We start from the raw sequence: 21,650 nt of genomic DNA on the forward strand, positions 1-21,650 counted from the left end.
CCATGTTTTACGTCGCAGTGAAACAACTTGATGCGGGCCCCAAAGTGGCACATTTAGACTCCGCTTATACATCCTTGTGGCCCACCTCGTTCCCGCTTCCTCACAGCTTCCTCACAGCTGCGTCCTCTAATGGCATGCGGCGTTCGCGTCCACTGCAGGACCACCCTGAGTTTAGCCTCATAGACTGCCCGTCATGGCGTGAATATAGGGTGGAGAGCGTTCCGGTCTCTCAACATGGCACGAGCAGATTGAGAACGCTGTTGAGATGGTACTGGGTTGACGCACTGGTAGTTCCCGCAGTGGCCTATGCCTGGCCCGAGGTTCGTCGTGCAATTAGTTGTTGACGTCTCATGCTCGTTAATCAATCAACGAAATAGGTAACAAGTCGGCCTGTCTCTCTTGCTGTGATGTTTGCGGCATTGCTCTGCTACACGTACATGAGATGCAACCAAGTTCTCTGGGGTTTGTACTTGCTTGTCCTGTCCATTGCTCTGAAAGTGAATTTTCTTCCATGTAGAATCCGTAATTGTGCTGCCATCTTTAGGACTGCAATTTGAAACACATCGAGGGCTACCACAGATGCCCTTGTTCATTTCGCGCCGATTCATGCCTTTCTTTACGCTCCAGGACTTCATCATCAACGAAGGTCTGCATGGTTGGGACGTTCGCTATTACCTCGCTGCCATTCAACGTTCTCAGCATGGAGCAATCACCCTCGAGATTGCATTCGAGGTTGGTACATCGATTGTCCCGATTTCACCGCATGCTGAGACAGTTGATGCAGAATCTCTTGCCTCGTTTCCCAGTTCTGCTAGAAGTGTACCATGGAGTTCACGAAATGGTATTTACTAATAGTCGGGGCACCGATGGTATGAACAGTAATAAATCGTGACAAACCAAATAGGAAGATACTAAAAGATATGAGTTCGTATGCATCACGAAGCCGTGGTGAAGATCATAGGACATTGTCTTCGCTTTCATAGGCACTGAGAAGATCGTTATAACCCTCATCATCACCCTCAACGGCTGAGCTGTCACGCTTGTGTTTCGCCGCTTCTCGCTCTCCAGACAGCTTCCGTGACCTAATAGAATGTCCATCAGAAGACATCTTGCGTATCCGTCCTTCTCCTGATAGTTTCCGTGGCCGTGCTTCACCATTGCTCGTTGCCGAGGTCTTTCGCACTCGTCTCTGGGGCCGCGGGGAGGTCGAATTGGTAGGGAACGTCATCGCACGCGGTGTCGTCGCATTGTCCAGTTCCTCCAACCGGTCAGCGGTTAGCGAACCCTGATTGTCCCGGGTTCGCGGATTGTTCAATCGAGGAGGCAGGCGCTTGATTGTTGTACGAGGGCTGGGTGGCGCAGCCTGAGTCGCAGATGAATCTGACGTGTCCCCTTCTACGGAGAGGTGCGGGAATACTTGTGCTCTAATCGACGCCTTCGGGTCGGAGGCGGACGCGTCGGAACTGGTCTCGCTGAATGCCAGTGATCCTCTGTGCGGCTCGGGCACTTGGACTCTCACATCTGTCTGCATCACAGATGCTGCATCGGGAGTTCGTGGAGGGGGTGGAGACGGTCCCGTCGGAGGTGATTCGGGCATATCGACGCGATTCCAACCTCGGGAACCATCATCGCTTCCAAACTGCGTGGACGTCTCGGTGTCCCTGCGTCGATGCAACCTAGGAGGACTTGACGTTGTCGATGACGTCGGGGTGACACGCCGTGAGCCTGCCATGGGTGAACGAGATGCTCTGAGAGGCACAATTCTACTGCTCGTTGTGTCGGAATCCATAGCACTGCTATTTCTGGAGCGCATATAAGGATCCGCGACTGACGATACGGACGATAAAGAGTCTCTATGCGTAGGGGATGGCCGTCTTGCCCGCACGTTGTCCACCCACGCCCGATCAACCGAGCTCGGCAACGTCGGTGAACGTCCAGATGTGATCAACGAAGAGGAGCTAAGAAGTAACGGCCGTGGCCCAGCTTTGCTCCTTGCGGGTTTGCCTCGATCGGACTTGGTCAAGGAAGCCAGTGAGGCTCTCAGACCTGCGCTTCCTGCTGAACTTGGCTCCGAAGATGGAGATGCTTCACCATTGGAGAGGGAGATGGGCGAACGTCCCTCGGAGAACAAAACACTGTCTATGGGTGGGCGAAAGAAGGTCGGCCGCGGAGGCGGTGAATAGGCATCAGATCGCTCAAAGCCAGACAAGGAGGATCCTCGGCGTTTCTCAGGCGACATGCTAGGAGATGGGTCTTGAGGAAGCGACGTCCGTCGGCCTCCCATATCCACCGAGCTGTGTGGGGAAGAGGAGGGACTCAGGAATTTCGAAGAAGCGCTGCTGCCCCCCTTGTTCCACGCATCCATTGCCTTGACTTTCCAGTTTGTGCTGACTTTCGATAGCTTTGCAGCTGTGTCTGATTCTTTGAACTTCTCGGCGTAGTCCCACAACTTGGATCGGTTGAGAGACGGACTTTCCGTCGTGGAAGCATCATTAAGTGACACTTCGGGCAATGCTCTCGGCGACGCCGCAGGTGAGGGTTGCAAGGGAGACTCTGGGGTTGGAGGGGAGGGCGGGGCTTCCATGGCGCTCTCATTTGATATTCCACGCCAAACAGTATCGGCTAAACGTGCTGTGAAGCCTGATGCCTTCCGGGCATGACGAGCGGGAGAGCCATTGTTGCTGGTGCTTACCACATGTCGGTGTGATCGACCTTCGTCTTCCTCATCCTCCAGATGTGATTCAGATATTGGAGGCTGGTGAGTTATACCTTTCCAGACAGTTTTCCGTAGACGCGCACCCAAACCAGAGCCGATCCCCTGATTGCTGTTTTTCTCTACTTCCCGTTGGAGAGAAAGATCGTGTGCACATTGCAGGATTGCTTCAATCCCACCGGCCGCCTCAACCGGATACTGCTGGAGGAAAGCCATGCCTTCCACGAACGCATCTTGCAGTTCCCGCACTCCCAGAGACGTGGAGGGCATCGCAGTAACCTCAGCCGACCATAGATCTTGAGCTCTATGCACTGGCTTACCTAAGCTGCAGGAGGGTTTGCACAGCGGCCTTTGAGCAAAGGAAAGCTGCGCACCGTAGTAGTATGCCCTTGGTACGCAGAAGCATACCAGTGCATACATCCAGCAAATAGTCCAACTTAGGATTGGTGTCCCGTTGCCGCATAGGTTGGGAGAACAAGGCATCCCACGCCATGAGCACGCAAGAGAGAGGTAGCGTGTGTGTCAAAAGGGGGACAAGCCACCGACTTATCGTTTTTGATCAGATAATGCCGCGAGATGGGTTTGTGAACTCACAATGAGTAGTGAGGTAGCGCCGGATCCAGCCCTTTACTTTGCTGCAATATAGCTCAGTCAGCTTCTCTAGTATGTAAGAACAGAACCATGTTACAAACCAAATCATCAGCTAGTTCCGGGTCAGCCCAGTTCAAACGCTCACTGAACCTCCGTGTCCACAGGTCGCTACCTTCTGGATCATTCAGGTCCGATATCTCGGCAACGAAAGCCTCGAACGCCCAGAACGTATCCGCCTCAACGTGCGCCGCATCTTCTGGATTGACCTCCTCTAGAAGAGCCGTGTACACAGGAACAAGCAGCGATGCGATATGTGGCGAGTCATTCCCAGGGTTGAGGCGAGCATGCACAAAGAGCAGCCTTAATAGTGCAGACGCGTGCTTCGGATGAGCGCCAATCGTACGCGATGGGAGCAACGTGGTAGACGCGCCCGACTGCGCTGATGACGGGGAAGGTGGAATTGGTGAGGAAGCACTCGATGCGTCAGGTCGGTCAAACCGTTCAAGCGTAGTCGACTCGTCGTCCGCGTTTTCTAAACGGATTTCCGGAGTGCTTTCCAGTCTGATTTCCGGCGTGGAGTGGGAGAGAGCCTCCTTGGACTCAAGCTCTCGGATCACGTTGAGACGTACATCCAGATTTTGAGCACATGAAATCCTAATTTCGTCCGCTGCAGTCTCATCAAGAGGACATAGAGAGAAAGCCTCTGGAGTTTCCCGTAAGCGAATGATCAGCTTCAGGGGCACCTGTGTGAGCTCTTGCGAAGCCTCCAACAGTGATGCATCCAATGGTGCCAGCGGAGTGGTAGGAGCCGAGAGAGCAGAAAATGGCTCAAGTAGTCTGCGGATGAGGTCCTGTGGACAGTCAAATATATGTCCAATGCAAGAGAACATGAAAAATCCTACGTAGTAATTTTCTCGATTCTTCCTGTTTTGTTCGGTCCAAGCTGCCTTCACAAGGGGAAGTGTTCCTAACAAAAGTCTTGAATATCCGTCAATTCATGCAGACGTCTCCATAGCGGCTCGCTCACCTCCATACTTTAGGTCTAAGCCATGGCGGATCCTCAGGGAGACCTGTCTTCACAATCAATCGGAGGCACATACACGGCTTCAGTTGTCATGCATACCATGCGAACACAACATGCGTAACCGGGGAAGATCTACGTCATGCATTGTTGATGGATCAAGCATCTCGGAAATCGCATTGACTCTGGGCCACACCATGTTCAGCACCTTTTGTAGTGGTAAGAAAGACACGACGTACTTCTCATCTGGCGGAAGGTCCGGCTTCCAATCAACCTGGTATGTTTTTGCGATCGAGAAGAGCAGGTAATCAAGTCTAGCAGCCGAAGGCGGATATGCTGTCAGAGCGCTGCGAACCTATTTCGTCTGAGAAACAGTTCATAAGGATGCTCATTAAAATTGACCTTTTCAGGAACGTAATCACCGAGGGACTTCAAGACTTCCGACTGAAGGCGGTGAGCTAAAATATCCTTCACCACACGTAATTCTATGCATTCCAACAATCAGATGTCGACGATACTTTGGGACGTATAATCATTATCACAGGCACCTTTGGCATCGACGTGAGGTGCGGCAACGATGATACTGGAGACTGCCTCAAGTGACATCGGGCTCAAAGGCATCCTATAGAAAAGAATGTCGATACCTTAGCGTGTCACAACGCAGAGAATGACGCACCCATGTTCAAACTCATGCATATGGCCCAAAATTACGCCGACATGCATCTCTAGCGTTTGCAACAGGTCGCTCATGTTGTCATTACTCGTGAGCTTCTGGGCTTTGGCACGTGCCAATGCAATTCGTCGTTGTTGCAATAGGGTAGCGATGTCTCTTTGGGTGATTCGGTCTTGGGATTCCAGTTTATCTTGCAATTGGCCCAGTTTCTGAGCCGTCAGACGTAACTGAGCCTGGAAATGGATGAGCTGATCCGCCACAGATAACGTTTGCTCATTGTTGCAATTGCAGGCTAACCTTCACTCTGCTTGGATCCCAATCCGCCATTGTGACGGGAAGAATGAATGCCAAGAGTCAGGGTATAGTCCGTTCAAGATGAATGGCGACGCTAGGTCAAATATGAGGCCGAAGTGCATAAGTTAAAAAGCTTCCACGCAGTCCAGACCTCTGGAGGCGACAGGAATCTCGATATAGTGAAACGAAGAGGACCCAGCGTGGAGACCGAACAGTAGCCGTACCGAAGCGTACCGACGCTTGCAAAGCGCGCATGTCTCCTCAACGCACGTGGCAACATGTCCAATAGGCCAATCAGGCAGCGAGACGAGCGTCTTCGTATAGTAACATACATATATGCAGTGTTGTTACAGGATGATGTGTAACCTAGATACAGCAGACAAAACGACCGTTGGAGACACGACAGTGTGCATCTATCATAATTGTACAAGCCACCGAGGTGCATCTTTGCACCCGACTATGCAACATCTTCTCTTAGACGAAGACCTTTTGAAGCCGCTTGGACAGTCGTTTGGACGACCGACGAGACGCATCACCGATAGACTCTCTCCGTGAGCCGCCAGCAGAGGTTCTTCGAGAAGAAGGTAATGGCGGCACCGGAGGAACCGAGCGTCCATATGACAGGATTGCTGGCGGGGGGCCTGGTATCAGACTGCTTGAGAATCGCGTCGATGGAGGTGGAGGAGACATCATCGGCAATTCTGATTGTCGCTTTTCCGGTACGATCAGGCTAGCAGGCTTCCGCACGCCAAACTGTACTGTCACAAAGAGGCATCCCGCATAGGATAGCACTAGCAAGTTATGCGTTCAGCATCTAGTGATCGCAGAAAACCACAGCAGACTCACATAGCACAGGATTAACCCAACTGCAAGCCAGTACACATGTATTTATTTGCCGACAGATATTCACAGAGTCTGTGGCATGATCGAAGTTGTTCAGCGGCCACGCTATAGGTCTAAGAAAACGTACCGTTGTCAGGACAGGAGGTCTTGATGTAGAAAGCAGTGTAAAGAGCGGCACTTCCTACTCAGCATGCGTTAGCCAAGTGTAATGATCGCCTGTATACGATGCAGATTCGTACCAATTTGAAACACAAGAAGGATGAACAAGCGTGACCCATCTATAGAGGCTCTGAATTGAACAAGAAGCCTAATTATACCATTCCAGTCATTAGCACCGACGTATCTCCCTATAGAAGTTCTTGCACTTACAAAGCGGGCAGCACGATAGCAGTCACTGAATTGACGATAAGGAAAACAAGCAGGAAATCCCCTGGAAAACATTAATGCTCGCCGGACTTCAAGAAAACCTCAGCATAGCAGTGCTTACGTAGCGACTGATCAGAATCATTCCGTCTGAGGAATAGTTCAACACATATCAACGTTGACCAGACCAGACTGATGAGCATAATAACAGCTGAAGACGCATGATGAGTTCGCAATGGTCATCGGCACAAGATACATCCGCCACTAACAGAACGCCGCAATCCTAATCTTGAGAAAGGCAGGGTGCGGCTCCATGACTTTGGCTCAGCCACGCATACAGAAGAAACGCTTAATCGTTACTGCCAGCAGTCGTCGCACTCCAGGGCGAAAGCAACAAGAAAAACGAGGCCACTGGCAGCCCCCTCCAGAAGCAGGTAAGAGCAGGAAGAACCAGATCCAGCGTCAAGAGACATCGCAACAAGGGCGCATTTCATCCTCCACATGAACAAAACTACATGATTGCGCAAATGGAACAATAGGCCAGAACACCGGCGACTCAATTTGTTTATATTCGGTCAATCCTTTATGGTGGCACGTGGTCCGCAGGCCGTATACGGCAGCGTTTCGTCGCCAGGTCGTCGCCAGGTTCAGAGGTGTGTTGCCATGCTCAAGCACAACCGCTCACCTCGTCTCCGATCCGGCAGAAACTGGCAATTTCATCCGCACGGGTGGACCATGCGAGCCCACAATCGCTGCTGTCCGATAAAGCCAAATATTAATGCCGCTGATGCAGCAGTTAGCATCCGCGAGCTCAAATACCGCAAAGGCTGAACTATATTTCCCTCCAATCAGACTGGCAGAATTGATGCCGCGAGTTTCAATGACAGGCGTGCATCTTCCTGATAGAATGCGCTGTCAGACGCATGACGCCAAGCACTACGAACACAGCACAAATGCTCACAGCAGCAAAGTGTATCGACAGAGTCGCAAAGGAGTATGTTTGCCAATTACACAAAAATATATGAATAATGATGTGAGGTATGATCTAAAGTATATGATATGACTGCTACAACGAATAAAGGCACGAATTAGGCCACAAACAATACATGAAACAAGACAAGGTCCGAATTAATGCCGCGGGGCGCGTACGAAGCGGATCCAATAATGTCGGCCATAGGCTCTAGCAATGCGAGCACGCTCTTGTGGAGTCCCGATGAGATGCTAGCATGGTGAGAATTCCAACCGAATATGCGGTGCTTTTTGCGAACGACCGTTGATGCGGCCACAATCCACGACGAACAGGACAATCCGCTTACATTGACGCGGTGAATGGAGCAGACACGTCGAGGTCCGGAACGGACAATCAACGCGGATAACCTGGCTCTGCTAGCATTGTCAACTCGGCGGAGGAGGTGGCGGGCGCGAGAACGTGGTGGCACTTTTCACCATCGGTGGGCGGCCAGTTGGCGTGATGTCCTCACTGCGAGCTCGAATCGCATGCGCAAACGCTCGCACGTCCTGCGACCCATCCTGTTCCAAGGGTTCTGCAACTGCCAACACTTTCGCCATGATCGAGCCCTCATCACTAACGTAGTTCTCTGCAAAGTACATCAGCGACACCCCCACAATAATCTTCGGGAAAACATACCCGATATGATTTCGAGCAGGCGGGCAACGCGGATCCGCACATCTACGACAGAATCCCTGGAAAGCGTAGACATTGTCTCCCAGAAACCCTCACCTAGCAGAACGACGTCTCTATGATCGGACAACAGCAGCGCCTGCTCGCACGTCACAAAGGTCGTACGTTGACGATACGACTCGGAGTGTGCCAGCGTCCTCAAATCCTCGCGGAGTTCCCCTATAAATTGGGTCGACTTCCATGCCGACACAAACGCAGGCAACTGGGTATTACATCTGTCAGACACTGAAGCGCGACAAAGACATGCATACACACCACAGATATAGCCGCTTCCCTGATCGCGGACACCCGGTCTTCCAGCGCCGCCATCAGCAGATTCCTGAAGATCCGCGGCTCGATGCCGCTGATACCCAAGAAGTCCGGAAGGTTCTTTATCACCTCCTCTCGCTCTCTCCAACCCTTCAGCCGAGCGCTATACTCCACTTCAAGGCTCTCGACAACCTCGGCTCGTTCGGACTCTGCCAATGCACGCACGAATGTCACCGCGCTCTCCACGGCCTTCAAACGCACGTCAGGCTCATCCGCGCCTATGCTAGCCCACCACACAGCCATCAAATCCTCCTTCGCATACTGCGGCCCGACGATCTTTGCCATTTCCCCGAGGGAAGCAGCGAGCGTACGCCGTACGCTCGACGACGGATTTTGGGATAGAGAACGGTACAAGTCGCGCAGCTCGGGCCAGCGCGCTCGTCCAAGGGTTAACGCCACTGCCGGATAGTTGAATGCACAGACGAGAGGACGGCCGGGATCGTCATAAATGTCAGTCCCAGCATTCGAGGCGTTCGAGTCACCCGACTCTGAAGCAGATGCTGATATCGGAAACGCTGACGATGACCTTTGAGGCCAGTCAATCTTTGGAGACATTCTCCCCGTGCCGCTATCGTTACGTATTCCGAGGAAAATGTTGAGGAGCTCCCTGGGAGGCCCGCTTTCATCATGGATGAAGGTATACATCACTTCTCCGAGCGCTTCAAGCACGGCGGAGCGGACAGTGGGTGATTCATCGAGAGCAAGCGGGAGCATGACGTCCAGCGCCAGCGAGCGGCGGTTATTTGGTGGGAGCCTCGAGAGGATAGCCGGGAGGGCGAACAGCACGGAATGTCGGACGTGCCACGTCTGGTCCTGGTATAGTGTTTCAAATAATGGGAGCTGGTTGAAATCATCAGCAAACGGTACTCAAACGGCGACCATACGAGAAATAACTCACCAACGAGGAGATGACCAGCTCGTCGGGGACAACTTTCGCCAACGCCCCTACCGCAAACGCGGCCTCTCTCCGCACCCAATAGATGGGATCTCTTCCAACTCGTTCCACCTCACTAACGAAAGCGAGCTTTGTCTCCTCCCTGAGAACACCTACGATGCGATCACTCAATACTGGTGTTGCGTTAGATGAAATCAGAGTTGCACTTACCGCTAGCCGTCACTGCAGCCATCAAGCTCATACTCGAAAGCCTACCAACAGCGGCTTCCTCGCTGATATCATCCTCTTCCTCATTCACGCCCTCTCCTTCATGCACCGTACCCGACACATCCTGCATGCTGACATCGCCATCAGGGAGTCCAGCGCTCAACCATGCAGACACAGGTGTTTGCGCACGCTCCTCCGGCCTGCTGTTTACTTCTGTATGTCCAAGAGCGGACTGCGAGAGTGTGTCATGCAAATCGATGCGCAGACCCGAGACTGTCGTCTTGGGGCTTCCGGAAGCCCAGTTCTCCGACATTACGACATCGCCTTGAGCTTGATCCTCCATCTCCACATCGACAGCCCCCTTTCCCAAGGTTGCTTGCACGGAGATCGTATTCGGGCCAGTTGGAGTCACCGAACTGCTGGAGGCGTATAAAAACTCCGGCGAGCCCGTCGGCGATGTTGACGACGAGGTGGAACTTGATGACGTGAGGGGTGGTGTCAACTCATTGGATTCCGACGAGGTGGATGGCGTCGGTGCGGGCGCTCTGACAACATCGGAGAGTGGAAGAGGTGTCTGAGTGGGAGTTTTCGAGTTCGAGAGCAATGATGAAGTCAGCTGCGTTGACGAAGGTTCAAACTGTGCGAGGCTAGAAGTAGGTTGCAGAGATGTAGAAGTACCCGGCGCAAGTTCGGCGGCTGCCCGAGACTCTTGTATGCTACGTGTCGATGTGGATACCTCGGACTTCGCAGGAGGTGATGGAGGCAGCTGGCCAAGCGAAAACGCAGGCGGTGGGACCAATCCCTGCATTTGCACCCTCTCCGCGATGTCGATCCCTGACGGCAAAGTTGGTGGCGCAGACGGTACGTCGTGAAGCGGCGATGGCATTACCGGAAAGTACGAGTCGGGGGCGGTGCCTATAGGGGGAGCGAGCGGTGTCGAGCCTGCAGTAGACGTGTCCGGCACGGACACGGGCGAGGTGTGCATCGGATATGCGAGACCATGGCTGCCAGAGCGATGGTGGTGGTGTTCACCGTGTTCGTGATGCTCGTGCCCCCCTACACTACGCGGCGTCGAGATTGTCGAGAAAGGGACCTCGTCCGTCTCTGGCATGTCTAGGCGGCCCATTCCAATCACAACGTTGTGTATGATCTCATGCTCGAAGAGACGGCGCTCGTGCGCGCCCAATAACCCTACCTCGTAGTCATTTCGTGCGGGCTCGAACTCGGGCGGCGGGGGTGGCGTACGGCCTTCCGCGCGCTCGTTGGCGCGCCACATCCTCTTCAGCAGCTCGACGACTGCTTGTCGCGCAGGGCTGCCAACAAGCGCGTTTTGACTAAGCAACAGCGTACCCAGGATCGGAGTGAATGACTGCACGGAGATGAGGGTGACGTCAACCGGCGGCGGTAACGCTGCATCCGCGTGTTGGTAAGCAGAGGTAACGGTGAGCTCTGCGGTATCCTCAACAAGCCGGCAATGGGTAATGAACCACCATATGATGGGCACGAGCTCAGCTGCGAGAGCCTCCTTCACGAGTTCGTCTGGATGGAGTTAGCCCCAGCAATGGGCGTGCAAGAACGTACGATGTCGGTCAATGAGAACGCGTGGCGACACGCAGGTCGGTTAAGATATCACGCGCAGGATACACGAAACGCCAACAGCAGCACATACCAGAGACGGAGAGGTGGAGCCATTGTGGATACGTTTGCAGGTAGTTAACGGACGACACCAATCAGTGATGCCATGCGAGGATATTGGAAGGTTCAGGTAATCCATAAAGCTCAAGGTCAGTATTCTCCTTGACGTCGCACCTTGCATACGAACACGTACCTTCATCAGCCGCGAGGCCGTTTAGTAGCGGGAGGACATACTCCACTGCTTCCGCAGGGCTGACACGGTCTGCTTCCTCGTGACTTGCAAGCGTGACATTCTCTGCATCGTCTGCACCGAGGTACTTTGGCAAAGCGTGCACAATGAAGACACGATGAAAGCCTGCCAGGCTCCTCGAGAATAGGTATATCTTCTCGAGTGCGCTAAGCCCCTCTGCGTCGAACTCGGTAAAGTCGAGATGCACATCTGGGTGGCTCAACATATCCACTCCTAGAGGAAACGTTGTGTCGTCCGGATTGAAATAAACAGCTTGCGCACTAGGAGACTGAGGCTGATGGAGTGACGCAGACGTGGAAGGGAACATTTCGCTTGATGGTAGTGGCAGTAATGGCGGCGAGGCAGTCGATGTGAAGGAGGTGAGGTCGGGCGGGAGAAAATCGATGTGCAGGCTGCCATGCGTACCGGAAGCCTGTCCGACGCCGACGATGGAATGGGCGGTGAGCGCATTTGTAGGAGGGTGGATATATGACAGGGCCGGGACCATCTGTGGAGGCTGGATATCGTCGGATGGCAGTGCATCAAGAATAGACGTGTCTGCGGAATTACCACTACCGGAAGGACCATAGGAACTGGACCGCAGTGACGTGGGTGAGGCGATGTGTGGCCGTTGAGGTGCAGGGACATGCGGCAGGGCGCCGGGGGTGCCAAAGACGGGCAGGGGAGAGACAATACCAAGTCCAATGGCATGCGGACTGTACGACGGCGTCTCCTGCGGCGGAGATTGGAGGAATGAGCCGGGCAGGACGGGAGAGGGCGGGAGTTCTGCGAAGGGAGACGACGGATCGTCAGAGGTCGGTGAGAGCGGGACTCGTTGTCTTGAGGAAGAAGACGAGCTACTGGCGCTCAGGGAAGAATTATCTGTGGTCATATACAATCGGGGGAATAAAAAGGACAGGATGATTCCCATGTAAGGCTCTGCTGGATTGAAAAATGCGGACTGATCAACGAGGGGCAGCTGGGGCAAAGAAAGAGGACGCACTGGACGATGGAGGGAGACGAGAGGGGATGATGGTGGACGGGAGGAGAGGGGATGGAGGAGGAGCAGCAGCATCAAGAGCAGCGGGCAACTTGAGCGGGGAGCGTGCGGTGGCACAGTGCAAGGAGGCGACGGACGTCGGACTCGGCAGCCGGCGGCGGGCGGCGGGGGGAGCGGCGGGGCACGGACAGAAATGGGCGAGGATGTGAGCGCGCAGTGAAGCTCTCTCTTTGATGCCACAGCGCAGACGACATGATGTCATTGCTCATTTTTGCACGGATCCCGGCCCCACGCGACGTCATTTCCCACGCTACACACGTATTCGCTAATACACAGACACATCCAACTTTTTTGCACGGATCCCGACCCCACGCGACGTCATTTCCCACGCTACACAACACCTGCCGTATCTATTCTATAGCTAGTTCACAACTGCCCCCGCACCACCTTGTCCAGACTCTCCGCAAAATACCGGATGTTGCGGCTGTTCAGCCCAGCCATCGAGATTCTTCCGTTCGTCGTCATATAGATGTGCGCCTTGTCAATCAGCGCCTGGCTCTGCTCCGTCGTGATCCCCGTGTAGCTGGCGACGCACATCTGTCAGCCACACCGCCGCGGATGGACATTCCGTGTCCGAAACGCGTTCCGGCCTGATATCCACTGCCGCCGGCTCGGCCGGAAGCTGCCGGGCGATCGCCCCGCGGCTAATGACACACGATAGCCAGCTCCCCTCCGCGATTCTCCAGGCACATCTCCCTCCAACGCGGTCTAGCTGCTCGGTGCGCTCGGTGCTTCCACAAGACGTACTCCACGAATAACGCACTCGGGCAGTCGCTGAATGGCAGCCTCGGCCCACAAATAAAGTGACCGCCGATGCTCCAACCCACGCGCCCATCACCATGCGCACCGTGGCCCAGCGTATTCGGGCAATGCTCCTCCCAACGCGGCACGCACACGTCTTCCAACACGCTTGCATGCCAACCATGCACCAACTCCCCGGACGAACACCGAAAACTCACCTAAACATCCCAATCTGGTTCACGATGTGATCCCACTTGCCCGGCGTCTTGAGCTCTTCAGTCAACAGCCGGTGCAGCTCCTTTCGCATCGCGATGATACGCTCCGCCATCGTCTTGATATCGCGTTTCCACTCTTCGAACAGCTCCGCATTATTCATGATGAGCGCCATCTGCTCATGTCGCACGAGCAGTGGAGTGACAAGTTACGACATCGCACGGCCGGCCACAACGGCATACCCACATGACAATGTCAGCAAGCTCAAACGCCCACAAAGACAGCGAAAACGTCGCACCAGGCGGGCACCGTACGCGGGTGGGCTGCTAATCTCGCTTCGCGTCAGAACTGACAGCTGACTCTTGATTCGAAGGGCTGCTTCTGGCGTCGGCGAAATAATGTGCAGCGCGCCTACACGCTCCCCATACAGTCCAGCATTCTTCGCGAAACTCTGCCAAAAGCAAGACGCCGTCATAAGCTCGCCAGACTTCTCCGCATACATGCGCAACATACCTGGCAGACCAACATCGGCACACCCCTCCTAACAAACTCCCGAATTGCCCACGCATCCCGGTCCAGGTCACCGCTGGCAAAGCCTTGGTATGCACTGTCGAAGAACGCATAGTGGCCTCGCTCCAGCACAGCGTCCGCGATCAAACCCCACTGCTCTCGCGTGGGATCTACACCGGTAGGATTGTGAGCACACGCGTGGAGTACAAACACCGACTTTGGCGGTGCAGTCTGGACCGTCGCGAGGAAGGCGCCGAACGCAAGGCCGATCGTCGAGGGGTCGTAGTACGAATGTGCGAGCGGCGCAATGCCGACACCCTTGAAAATTTGGAGATGGTTCACTAAATGATGCCGATAAGCACGCGCGCAGACGTAAAAAGATACGCATAGGTGAGCTTTGAATACGTAATTGAAAGGATGCACACCCACCCCATGTGGGATCGCTCAAGTATGCGGCCTTCGGCGTGCCCTCCGCCCAGTGGTAGAACCGGCTCAAGAACAGCGCTCCAAGGTGGTTGGCGCCCGTCCCCGAGATCGTCTGCACGCTCGAGATGCGGTTCTCTACGACGGCGGGCGAGTTGGGGCCCAGCACTAGTCGCGCAGCGGCATTCGTGAATTCTGGGAGACCGGTGATCGGCAGGTACTCGTGGTCCAAGTTCGGATCATTCAAGAGCATCTCCGTCGCCTACAGGCACCGGAGCACTACGTTAGTCGCCGAGCCAAAGACAGCAGTAGGGCACAGCAGGTCATGAGGTTGAGAAGGGGTGACGGCAATGATGTGGGGTGTGAAGGGGAAAGGAACGGAGAGCTCAGTGGGTGGGCTGGGAAGAGCGTGACCCACCTTCTTTACGACAGGCAGAATCCACGGCTTCCCGTTGTCATCTCTGTACGCGCCGACACCGAGGTTCACCTTCTGTGCAGCCGGGTCCTCTTTAAACGCGCCAGTGAGCTTGTAGATGCTGTCAAGGGGACGCGCGTCAGTACCTCGGGACGCTACGGATGGATTAAAAGACGCACGCATCGGCGGGAGCGAGAGGAACGTCGTCCCAGGTTTCTGAGACGAATGACGCTCGCATGAGCATCGGCTGGGAGGCGGGCAATCAGCAAGGACTCACCAGCTTTGACGGACATTGTGGTGTCTTTGCCTCGGAAGTGGTCTGCGATTTGTCTCAGTCTGCTTGTCATGGCGGATAATGCGGCGAATGCGCGAGTGGTAAGGTTAGCGTGTTGCAGATTCTTCCCAGCGTCGAGCACGAAGCGAGCAGACTCACGTATGTGGTCGCTTGTGCGAAAGCGGCGGGGTATTATACTCTCAATGACGAGAGATGAGAAGGGACACACGTGATTGTGCAAAGGCAAACGTTTCAAGCTGTATCAACAGCCGGCAATGGGTCCGTGATAGTGCGAGCAAGCCTGAAAGAGACGATGGTGGTGTCGTGCAGGCGAATGACAGTCGTAAAGGGGCTTATAAAGGAGACTTGCGCGCCGTAGGCATATGCACGCATCAGCCCGCATCAGCAACGGAATATCAGATTGCGCGATAAAGCAGTTGGAATGACAGCTGAATTGCTTGAGCGCCGGCTGGCTCCCATCATGGGACTGCCAGGAGAACGGGGCTAGACGGCGCACGACAGCGCCTCACCCGTCGTTCCGCACAATTCCCCCGCCGCAACCTCCGCTGCTTCCGGCACGACGTGGAGGGCGACTTATCGACGAGGATGCTCCGACTTAATGCAGAGCTATACAACAATAGCCATTAAGGTCGGACAAACGAATCAGACAATGAACCAATGCGGGTTCTTCTATTGGGGAAGTCGCTGTCTTCTCTAGCCGATGACACGCATCGCTGCTACGGACCTCCCAACTTTGAGTCGCTTGTATACTACGGGTCGTCATACTTACACTGTGCTGACGAAAGCAGCGACGACTTATGCCACGATGTTCAATGTCCTGTGTATCCATGAAATAGATTCTACATGATGTACGATGATACCAGTATGAAACACCCAACGTGGTTAAGAGGGTTAAGAGGGTTAGGGATTAAATACGATGACAGCGCGGACGGAAGAGGAATGGGGTGTCACCAAGGGGCCGAGGATAGCAGTAAGCGCGTGTAGATTATACAGGATGTCCGTGAGGGTCGTAAAAGGGAAGCAACGTATAACGGGGACAGTGGCGATGGGTATGGCCTGGCTCCACCCCGGGGAACGTAGATGCAGATACGTGAGCATAGACCAGGCAAGAGATAAGGTGAAAAGGGGGGGGGGAGGAAGGGGAGGTTGGCAGGAGAGGAACAAGCGAGGTGGGGACAGGTCATGCCATCGCCATCTTCGACGCTACGGTCCGTTCGCTCTCCAGCTTCGCCTTATTCTTCTCGAAAGCCTGCTGCCGGCAGCTTTCCAGGCCTTGGCAGTCATGGTGTTCAGGCATACGGTGCTATCAAAGACCAGGGTCGAATTAGTACCAGCGATGCAGACTGTGGCGGGCACACGCACCATTCCACAGAACTCCTGACGACAATGTGGGCATTGGCCGACCAGACGCAGCACTGCAGAGTTGCAGCGGGGCTCAGCTTGAAGTTGGCAGCGTTTCTTAGCGGGCATAGTGGCGGTGTGCGTAAGCTTCGGAACGGAAGTGGTTATTACGGATCACTGTCGGAGCGGAAGGTCAGTATCAGCTGCGGCACATAGGGCGGGCCTAGGGTACACTTACGATGTGTGGGAAGCGGGAACGGGATGAGAGCGCAAGGTGTGGATGTGGTTTGGGGGAGGAAGGAGGGACAAGGGCTCGGTGGTCTTATATCCCGCAGGGAAAGGGACGCGTCAGCTACTGCATGGACTCAGATCTGAGATCGCACGTGGCAGCGGTGCCCCGAGAATGACCAGATCTCTACTCCGATCGCCTGGGTGGCAGTCCTCCGTCGACGTTCCGAGCCGACGCTGGCCTGGGCTGGACCCAGATATCTTCCTCTGCGCCCAACCGCTTGCAGCCCTCCGCCTCAGCTCCAATCATTCCTGCAATTTTACCCTTCAATCTGCTAAAAAAATCCCACTGCGCATTGGCAAATCAGCCGAGTAATTACAGACCAGCCTGTGTCGCTTAGTTAACCGTTCCAGGTCTCGTTCCGCCCGCATCCTGCCGTCGTCCAGGCGAAGCAACACCCCTCCAGCAACCGCAAATGGTCGAGGCCAGTGAACGAGATAAAGCGAGTTATACAGGTGGGAGAGCACGTCTCCTGATACAAAGCGACTGCGGTGATTGGTGGGTAGTCATTGTATTACAACCGCGCTGTGTTGTCGTTCCCAATGCTCCAGCAGTCGTTCTCCCCAGAGCAAGCATCTCGTGTGAGCAAGCCGAACTGCGTCGGCTGACCTGCTCTGTGCTCCACTCGGGCAGCTTGCAGTTCATTTAGAGTGCGGCCGATAGACTATCGTGTGAGCCCATTCTCATTCTCAGGCATGTTCAGGTCCACTCGCCGCCTTGACTACTCAGCACATGATCAATTATCGCCACGGAACTGTCTGGCCTTGCGCATGTATCAATCCTGTCTCCTACTAGATATGGGCTCGTGCGTATCAAGCTCAAGCTTCGTGCATCTTGCCGCCGCCTCACACAAGTCGCACTGCATGATCGCGGATATCGCAAGCGAAGCATGCAACCGTCGCGGAATGCACGTTGTCGGAAGACCCGAAGACTGACGCCAGAGCTGCTAACTCACGAAAGCCAATGCCTATCAAGACCTTTATGTACAAGGACGCCGCAACGAGCCGCAACCACGGAAACGAGAATCCAGCCAATGACGGGCGATTAAGCAGCGTGAAGGTGGTAGTTACAGAGACAAACAAAGGCGTTTGCGAACAGATGCCAGGTATAGCTTGTGTCCTGAAATAATCACCGTGCACTGTGGATCCGAGATGAACAGATGGTTGACGATATACTAAAAGAGATAGTCCTGTCCGAAGATACGAGAAATATGATACATGATCCTCCCATCGCTCGCCATCAATTTTTCTTGTTGTTGCCAACGGCTTTGGTGACTTCGACGGCGACAACGATGGCGATTATGGCGATGATGACCAGGAAAAGAGCAAAGCAAATCCATCGCTTCCTGCGCGCAGCGCGAGCCGAATCGACCGCTTTCTCGGTGTATCCCAATCTAGAGGAGGATGATCCGTCAATACAATGCCCGGTGAAGCCACCGCACGGCAGACGCACCCCACTTCGGTATCCTTCTCCACAGTAGCTGCCGTTGTCTCGATGACGTTTATTGTCTCATCTTGCTGCTCAACCAACACGCTCATCTACACGCGCCAAGTATCAGCATGCCTTTTTCCTGAGAAAGAGATCTACAACGCACATCATTGAAGAGTTGAGCCAGCTCCGTCAGGGTCTTCTCGATCCGCTTAATGTCCTCGTGTCGTTCCTGAACTTCACGATATGCTGACCGCGCCTCACCGTACCGATTAGAGTTCATGAGCTACCCGGCAGTGAGCATATTCGTCCAGAAGTCGAAACACAAAACTCCCGACTCACCGCCTGGCTGAAGATTTGGCCGCCCTGATCATCGCTGACAACTGCCTTAACCTCCTCCGGTGTTGCATCAGGTTTCACTAGGCAAAATCGTGAGAACCACCCAATCGTCGCAACACAATGTGCGCATACCAATCTTGAATTGACGTTCCAAGCGCTGCTTGTACTTCGTCCGATACTGTTGCTCCACGCTTTGATAGTTCTGAATAGCCTCCACGAACTTCTGCTTGACGAGACCAGTCTGCACAAGCACACGGGTGGGGCCACTTAGCCACCGTCGGAATTTTCCACCCCAATGCAACTTACCTGCTGCTTCCGAATTTGCCCATCACGCCCCGATGCTGGCTGTCTCTCGAGCGTCTTGATTCTCCGCTTGAGTACGCTGCTCAGAGCGCTAGTGTCCGCGACGAGGTCTTCGAGCTGCTGTTCGACGCGCTGCGCAGCAGCATCGTCTGTGTTGTCTAGCGAGCGCGAGTGGAGATCCGAGATGCGCGAGACGTTGTCATTGAAGGTGCGGAGGTCGTCTTGGATGGAGGAGATCTAGCGGATGCTAGAAGTGAGCGCCTAGCTAACCGAAGCGAAGACAACAGACGCGCCTCGCTGTAGAACGCCGACATGCCATCCATGCCAACCGGCTGGGTGAGGGCGGTGGTGCTGTCTTTGAGGGTCGAGTCGAGGCTGTCGTTGCTCTGCTGACCATATGGTGTCGTCCGCTGAGATTGCATAGGATATGAGTCGCTGATCGGCGCCAGATGATGAGCTTCGAGACGGTGTAGCAACGGGGGTGTCCACGTACGTTTCGACATTGTACCCTCCTCCTTGTTGCGCCTGCAGATGCCACATATATGCTCAAGTCCACCCACGGCAAGGACAGCTCACTCACCCTCAGAGCTGCAAGTCTGTCTCTGGCCATGGTTGATAACGGTGATTAGAATTGGATCGTAAGAAGCTGTAGGCGGTAGTGTTGGGAAAGCTAGCGCAAGGCAAAGGCGAAGCAACAGTCAATGCTGCTTCTTTCGGGCGAAAACCAGAGAGGTTGGAGTCTTATAGGAAGCTTTGGAAGGAGCGGAGTAGCGGTGCTCTTCGAGCAGCCGGTGAGGGCGGTGTTAGGGTCGTGATGTGTTTGGGCGGTCCAAAGCAGGCAAGCAAGCGCCCATTGCCACAGTCCGTAACACGTTAAGTCGCACGGGTCCCTCATTGCCCGCAGGTCAAACATTTTTGGTTTCTCAAAGACACATCGTTGATATCACAGACCGTCTCTTCCTGCGTAGAGTGGGTACATTTCAGTTCCGAAGCGCTGCACGCAGTACCTCGATCTGCCTCTCTACCATTTTGATATGTGTTCCACCAATTGAGCTCCTGCCCTGGACGCTGTGCTCAAAGTCGAATACGCTTTTCACGTCATCGCCGAACTTGCCGCTTAGACTCTTGAAGTCTTCGATGGTGAGATCCTGCAGACCGCATTTCTTCGACTCTGCCAGAGCGACTGCGCGTCCCGATATGTGGTGCGTTTCTCTGAACGGTATCTGTGGCCGGACAGCGGCATCAGACAGCGGACTGCGTAAAGCAGTGACAGAACTGACCCCTTTTCGGACGAGGTAATCCGCGAGGTCGGTGGCTAACATGTCGGAGCTTGCTTGCAGAGCTTGAGCCATATTAGCTTCTTGGACCTAAGTAGCGTGTCAACTGCAGCACACATTGGGATATATTTGACACAGCCACACCTCCATAGTGGCGATTACACCCTCTGCTATTTTGAAGGTCGCTGAGATAGTGTCGACTGTATCGAACAAGGGCTCCTTGTCCTCCTGCAGGTCTTTGTTGTATGTTGAAGGAAGGCCTTTTAGTGACATCATGAAGCCAGACATCTGTGTAACTAATCAACATGATTGTGACAATAGAATGAGGAAGTTACGAACGTTTCCAAAGATGCGTCCCGTCTTTCCTCGGATGAGCTCTAGCGAGTCCGGGTTCTTCTTCTGAGGCATCATGCTCGATCCCGTGCTACGACATTGCAGTGTTTCAGAAAAAACATTCACAGAAAGAGGACCTGCAGCCGTTACCTATAGGCATCACTCAATTTGACGAAGCTGAACTCCGAAGTCGAGTAAATTATCAGGTCTTCCGAGAGTCGGCTCAGGTGCATCATCGCTAGGCTCGCCCACATCATGAACTCGACCACGAAGTCGCGGTCCGAGATAGCGTACATGCTGTTTTCTGCGATAGATTGGAAGCCGAGGTCCTTAGCGAGGAATTCGCGGTCAAGGTTGAAGCCATTGCCCGCCATGGCGCCACAGCCGAGCGGCATCACGGAAATGCGAGGTACCATCTGCTGGAGACGCTGCAAGTCCGCATATAAAGGAAACGCGTGGGATAGCAGCCAGTGGGACCATCGGACGGGTTGAGCACGCTGATTATAGGCAGACCTGAATTTGGTTACACCGTCCCAAACAACTTAGCGTACCTGTAGATGCGTGTAGCCCGGCATGAGATAGCTGATCTCCTTGGATGCACGTTCCACCATCACGCTGAGAAGACCCTTGAGAGACTTTTCAATGTCTCCCACTTGGTTGATCAGCCAAAGTCGCAGGTCAGTGGCGACCTGATCGTTTCGAGAGCGGCCGGTATGCAGCTTCCCGCCAAGCGGCCCGATCAGCTCGCTCAGTCGGCGTTCGTTGGCGGTGTGAATGTCTTCATCTCCTGGTTGTGCTTGGAACTGGTAGACAAGCAGAATAAGAACGAGGAACGAATGGGGCATGAGTAGCAATTTCATAGACGTACCGTTCCTTGTTCCCACTCTTGACGGACCGCCTTTAGGCCCTCCACAATCTTGCTCATCTCATCCTCTGTCAAGATGTTCGCGCGTGCCAGTGCGCGAGCATACGAAATCGAGCCCGAGATGTCTTCTGCATACATCCTCTGGTCATATTTTAACGACTGGTTGAACGCATGCATCCTTCGCGGACATACAGGATCAGCCTCAAGACGGCTGTCTCAGATGCAAACCTTACAAAGGGTCTGTGTCGCCGGTGAATCTGCCGCCCCATAATTTTTGCTTGTGCGCGAGCCCTGCCATTTCGATTGCTGAGAGTATGCGGGGAACGTTGAAAGTGAACTAGAG

The 21,650-nt window shown here is 54.2% G+C and overlaps 8 protein-coding genes across 8 annotated transcripts; 1 reads left to right on the forward strand and 7 right to left on the reverse strand.

Annotated features, from left to right (window-relative positions):
• Positions 1-134: 134 nt before the first annotated feature.
• On the forward strand, positions 135-892 carry LAESUDRAFT_740811 (uncharacterized protein; the record flags this gene model as incomplete). Its single annotated transcript, XM_040911103.1, has 4 exons — positions 135-320; positions 378-462; positions 518-732; positions 785-892. The coding sequence occupies 4 exons, from the start codon at positions 135-137 to the stop codon at positions 890-892; spliced, it is 594 nt and encodes a 197-aa protein (XP_040769001.1).
• LAESUDRAFT_720468 (uncharacterized protein) lies at positions 807-5,512 on the reverse strand. The gene is made up of 12 exons (XM_040907821.1): positions 5,296-5,512; positions 5,002-5,231; positions 4,874-4,947; positions 4,728-4,810; positions 4,565-4,680; positions 4,428-4,510; positions 4,332-4,374; positions 4,207-4,282; positions 3,406-4,155; positions 3,308-3,348; positions 3,088-3,258; positions 807-3,038 (listed from the first exon to the last, which is right to left on the reverse strand). The coding sequence occupies exons 1-12, from the start codon at positions 5,323-5,325 to the stop codon at positions 956-958; spliced, it is 3,780 nt and encodes a 1,259-aa protein (XP_040769002.1). The 5' UTR covers positions 5,326-5,512; the 3' UTR covers positions 807-955.
• A 46-nt stretch (positions 5,513-5,558) lies between these two features.
• On the reverse strand, positions 5,559-7,042 carry LAESUDRAFT_809233 (uncharacterized protein). The gene is made up of 7 exons (XM_040914124.1): positions 6,768-7,042; positions 6,623-6,709; positions 6,505-6,565; positions 6,375-6,442; positions 6,263-6,316; positions 6,139-6,207; positions 5,559-6,083 (listed from the first exon to the last, which is right to left on the reverse strand). The coding sequence occupies exons 1-7, from the start codon at positions 6,811-6,813 to the stop codon at positions 5,767-5,769; spliced, it is 702 nt and encodes a 233-aa protein (XP_040769003.1). The 5' UTR covers positions 6,814-7,042; the 3' UTR covers positions 5,559-5,766.
• A 454-nt stretch (positions 7,043-7,496) lies between these two features.
• Positions 7,497-12,933, reverse strand: LAESUDRAFT_720470 (ARM repeat-containing protein). The gene is made up of 7 exons (XM_040907822.1): positions 12,479-12,933; positions 11,440-12,417; positions 9,615-11,150; positions 9,408-9,556; positions 8,456-9,349; positions 8,147-8,402; positions 7,497-8,096 (listed from the first exon to the last, which is right to left on the reverse strand). The coding sequence occupies exons 1-7, from the start codon at positions 12,735-12,737 to the stop codon at positions 7,894-7,896; spliced, it is 4,275 nt and encodes a 1,424-aa protein (XP_040769004.1). The 5' UTR covers positions 12,738-12,933; the 3' UTR covers positions 7,497-7,893.
• On the reverse strand, positions 12,902-15,130 carry LAESUDRAFT_734159 (aspartate aminotransferase; the record flags this gene model as incomplete). The annotated part of the gene is made up of 8 exons (XM_040910488.1): positions 12,902-13,058; positions 13,495-13,664; positions 13,788-13,940; positions 14,003-14,340; positions 14,429-14,684; positions 14,841-14,958; positions 15,017-15,053; positions 15,115-15,130. The coding sequence occupies 8 exons, from the start codon at positions 15,128-15,130 to the stop codon at positions 12,902-12,904; spliced, it is 1,245 nt and encodes a 414-aa protein (XP_040769005.1).
• A 917-nt stretch (positions 15,131-16,047) lies between these two features.
• Positions 16,048-16,747, reverse strand: LAESUDRAFT_720481 (uncharacterized protein). Its single transcript, XM_040907823.1, has 3 exons — positions 16,712-16,747; positions 16,495-16,650; positions 16,048-16,435 (listed from the first exon to the last, which is right to left on the reverse strand). The coding sequence occupies exons 2-3, from the start codon at positions 16,600-16,602 to the stop codon at positions 16,313-16,315; spliced, it is 231 nt and encodes a 76-aa protein (XP_040769006.1). The 5' UTR covers positions 16,603-16,650; positions 16,712-16,747; the 3' UTR covers positions 16,048-16,312.
• An 891-nt stretch (positions 16,748-17,638) lies between these two features.
• Positions 17,639-19,667, reverse strand: LAESUDRAFT_720484 (t-SNARE). Its single transcript, XM_040907824.1, has 9 exons — positions 19,413-19,667; positions 19,326-19,357; positions 19,126-19,267; positions 18,836-19,069; positions 18,662-18,770; positions 18,533-18,609; positions 18,357-18,476; positions 18,215-18,300; positions 17,639-18,155 (listed from the first exon to the last, which is right to left on the reverse strand). Exons 1-9 carry the CDS (start codon positions 19,440-19,442, stop codon positions 18,002-18,004), a joined length of 984 nt encoding a protein of 327 aa, XP_040769007.1. The 5' UTR covers positions 19,443-19,667; the 3' UTR covers positions 17,639-18,001.
• Positions 19,668-19,715: 48 nt separating this feature from the next.
• LAESUDRAFT_720486 (argininosuccinate lyase) lies at positions 19,716-21,639 on the reverse strand. Its single transcript, XM_040907825.1, has 8 exons — positions 21,541-21,639; positions 21,311-21,485; positions 20,994-21,245; positions 20,593-20,939; positions 20,449-20,533; positions 20,254-20,397; positions 20,113-20,199; positions 19,716-20,055 (listed from the first exon to the last, which is right to left on the reverse strand). The coding sequence occupies exons 1-8, from the start codon at positions 21,603-21,605 to the stop codon at positions 19,813-19,815; spliced, it is 1,398 nt and encodes a 465-aa protein (XP_040769008.1). The 5' UTR covers positions 21,606-21,639; the 3' UTR covers positions 19,716-19,812.
• Between the last annotated feature and the right edge of the window lie 11 nt (positions 21,640-21,650).

Source organism: Laetiporus sulphureus (assembly GCF_001632365.1).
Source record: "Laetiporus sulphureus 93-53 unplaced genomic scaffold LAESUscaffold_3, whole genome shotgun sequence".
NCBI classification, from domain to species: domain Eukaryota; kingdom Fungi; phylum Basidiomycota; class Agaricomycetes; order Polyporales; family Laetiporaceae; genus Laetiporus; species Laetiporus sulphureus.

Coding starts and splice junctions, on each gene's coding strand:
- LAESUDRAFT_720468 (XM_040907821.1), bottom strand. CDS start 5,325: ATGGCGGATTGGGATCCAAGCAGAGTGAAG. Junction 4,375..4,427: donor ACGCATGTTGTGTTCGCATG/GTATGCATGACA, acceptor TTGTGAAGACAG/GTCTCCCTGAGGATCCGCCA. Junction 4,283..4,331: donor CTTAGACCTAAAGTATGGAG/GTGAGCGAGCCG, acceptor CGGATATTCAAG/ACTTTTGTTAGGAACACTTC.
- LAESUDRAFT_720481 (XM_040907823.1), bottom strand. CDS start 16,602: ATGCCCGCTAAGAAACGCTGCCAACTTCAAGCTGAGCCCCGCTGCAAC. Junction 16,436..16,494: donor GTCAGGAGTTCTGTGGAATG/GTGCGTGTGCCC, acceptor GGTCTTTGATAG/CACCGTATGCCTGAACACCA.
- LAESUDRAFT_720484 (XM_040907824.1), bottom strand. CDS start 19,442: ATGGCCAGAGACAGACTTGCAGCTCTGAGG. Junction 18,477..18,532: donor GCCAAATCTTCAGCCAGGCG/GTGAGTCGGGAG, acceptor ACTGCCGGGTAG/CTCATGAACTCTAATCGGTA. Junction 18,301..18,356: donor TGGCTCAACTCTTCAATGAT/GTGCGTTGTAGA, acceptor TGGCGCGTGTAG/ATGAGCGTGTTGGTTGAGCA.
- LAESUDRAFT_720470 (XM_040907822.1), bottom strand. CDS start 12,737: ATGACATCATGTCGTCTGCGCTGTGGCATCAAAGAGAGAGCTTCACTG. Junction 11,151..11,439: donor CGGCCTCGCGGCTGATGAAG/GTACGTGTTCGT, acceptor AACTCCATCCAG/ACGAACTCGTGAAGGAGGCT. Junction 8,097..8,146: donor CCTGCTCGAAATCATATCGG/GTATGTTTTCCC, acceptor TGTACTTTGCAG/AGAACTACGTTAGTGATGAG.
- LAESUDRAFT_720486 (XM_040907825.1), bottom strand. CDS start 21,605: ATGGCAGGGCTCGCGCACAAGCAAAAATTATGGGGCGGCAGATTCACC. Junction 20,534..20,592: donor AAATTGAGTGATGCCTATAG/GTAACGGCTGCA, acceptor GCAATGTCGTAG/CACGGGATCGAGCATGATGC. Junction 20,200..20,253: donor GTGTAATCGCCACTATGGAG/GTGTGGCTGTGT, acceptor CACGCTACTTAG/GTCCAAGAAGCTAATATGGC.
- LAESUDRAFT_809233 (XM_040914124.1), bottom strand. CDS start 6,813: ATGGAGCCGCACCCTGCCTTTCTCAAGATTAGGATTGCGGCGTTCT. Junction 6,566..6,622: donor TGATTCTGATCAGTCGCTAC/GTAAGCACTGCT, acceptor AATGTTTTCCAG/GGGATTTCCTGCTTGTTTTC. Junction 6,084..6,138: donor TTGGGTTAATCCTGTGCTAT/GTGAGTCTGCTG, acceptor ATAACTTGCTAG/TGCTATCCTATGCGGGATGC.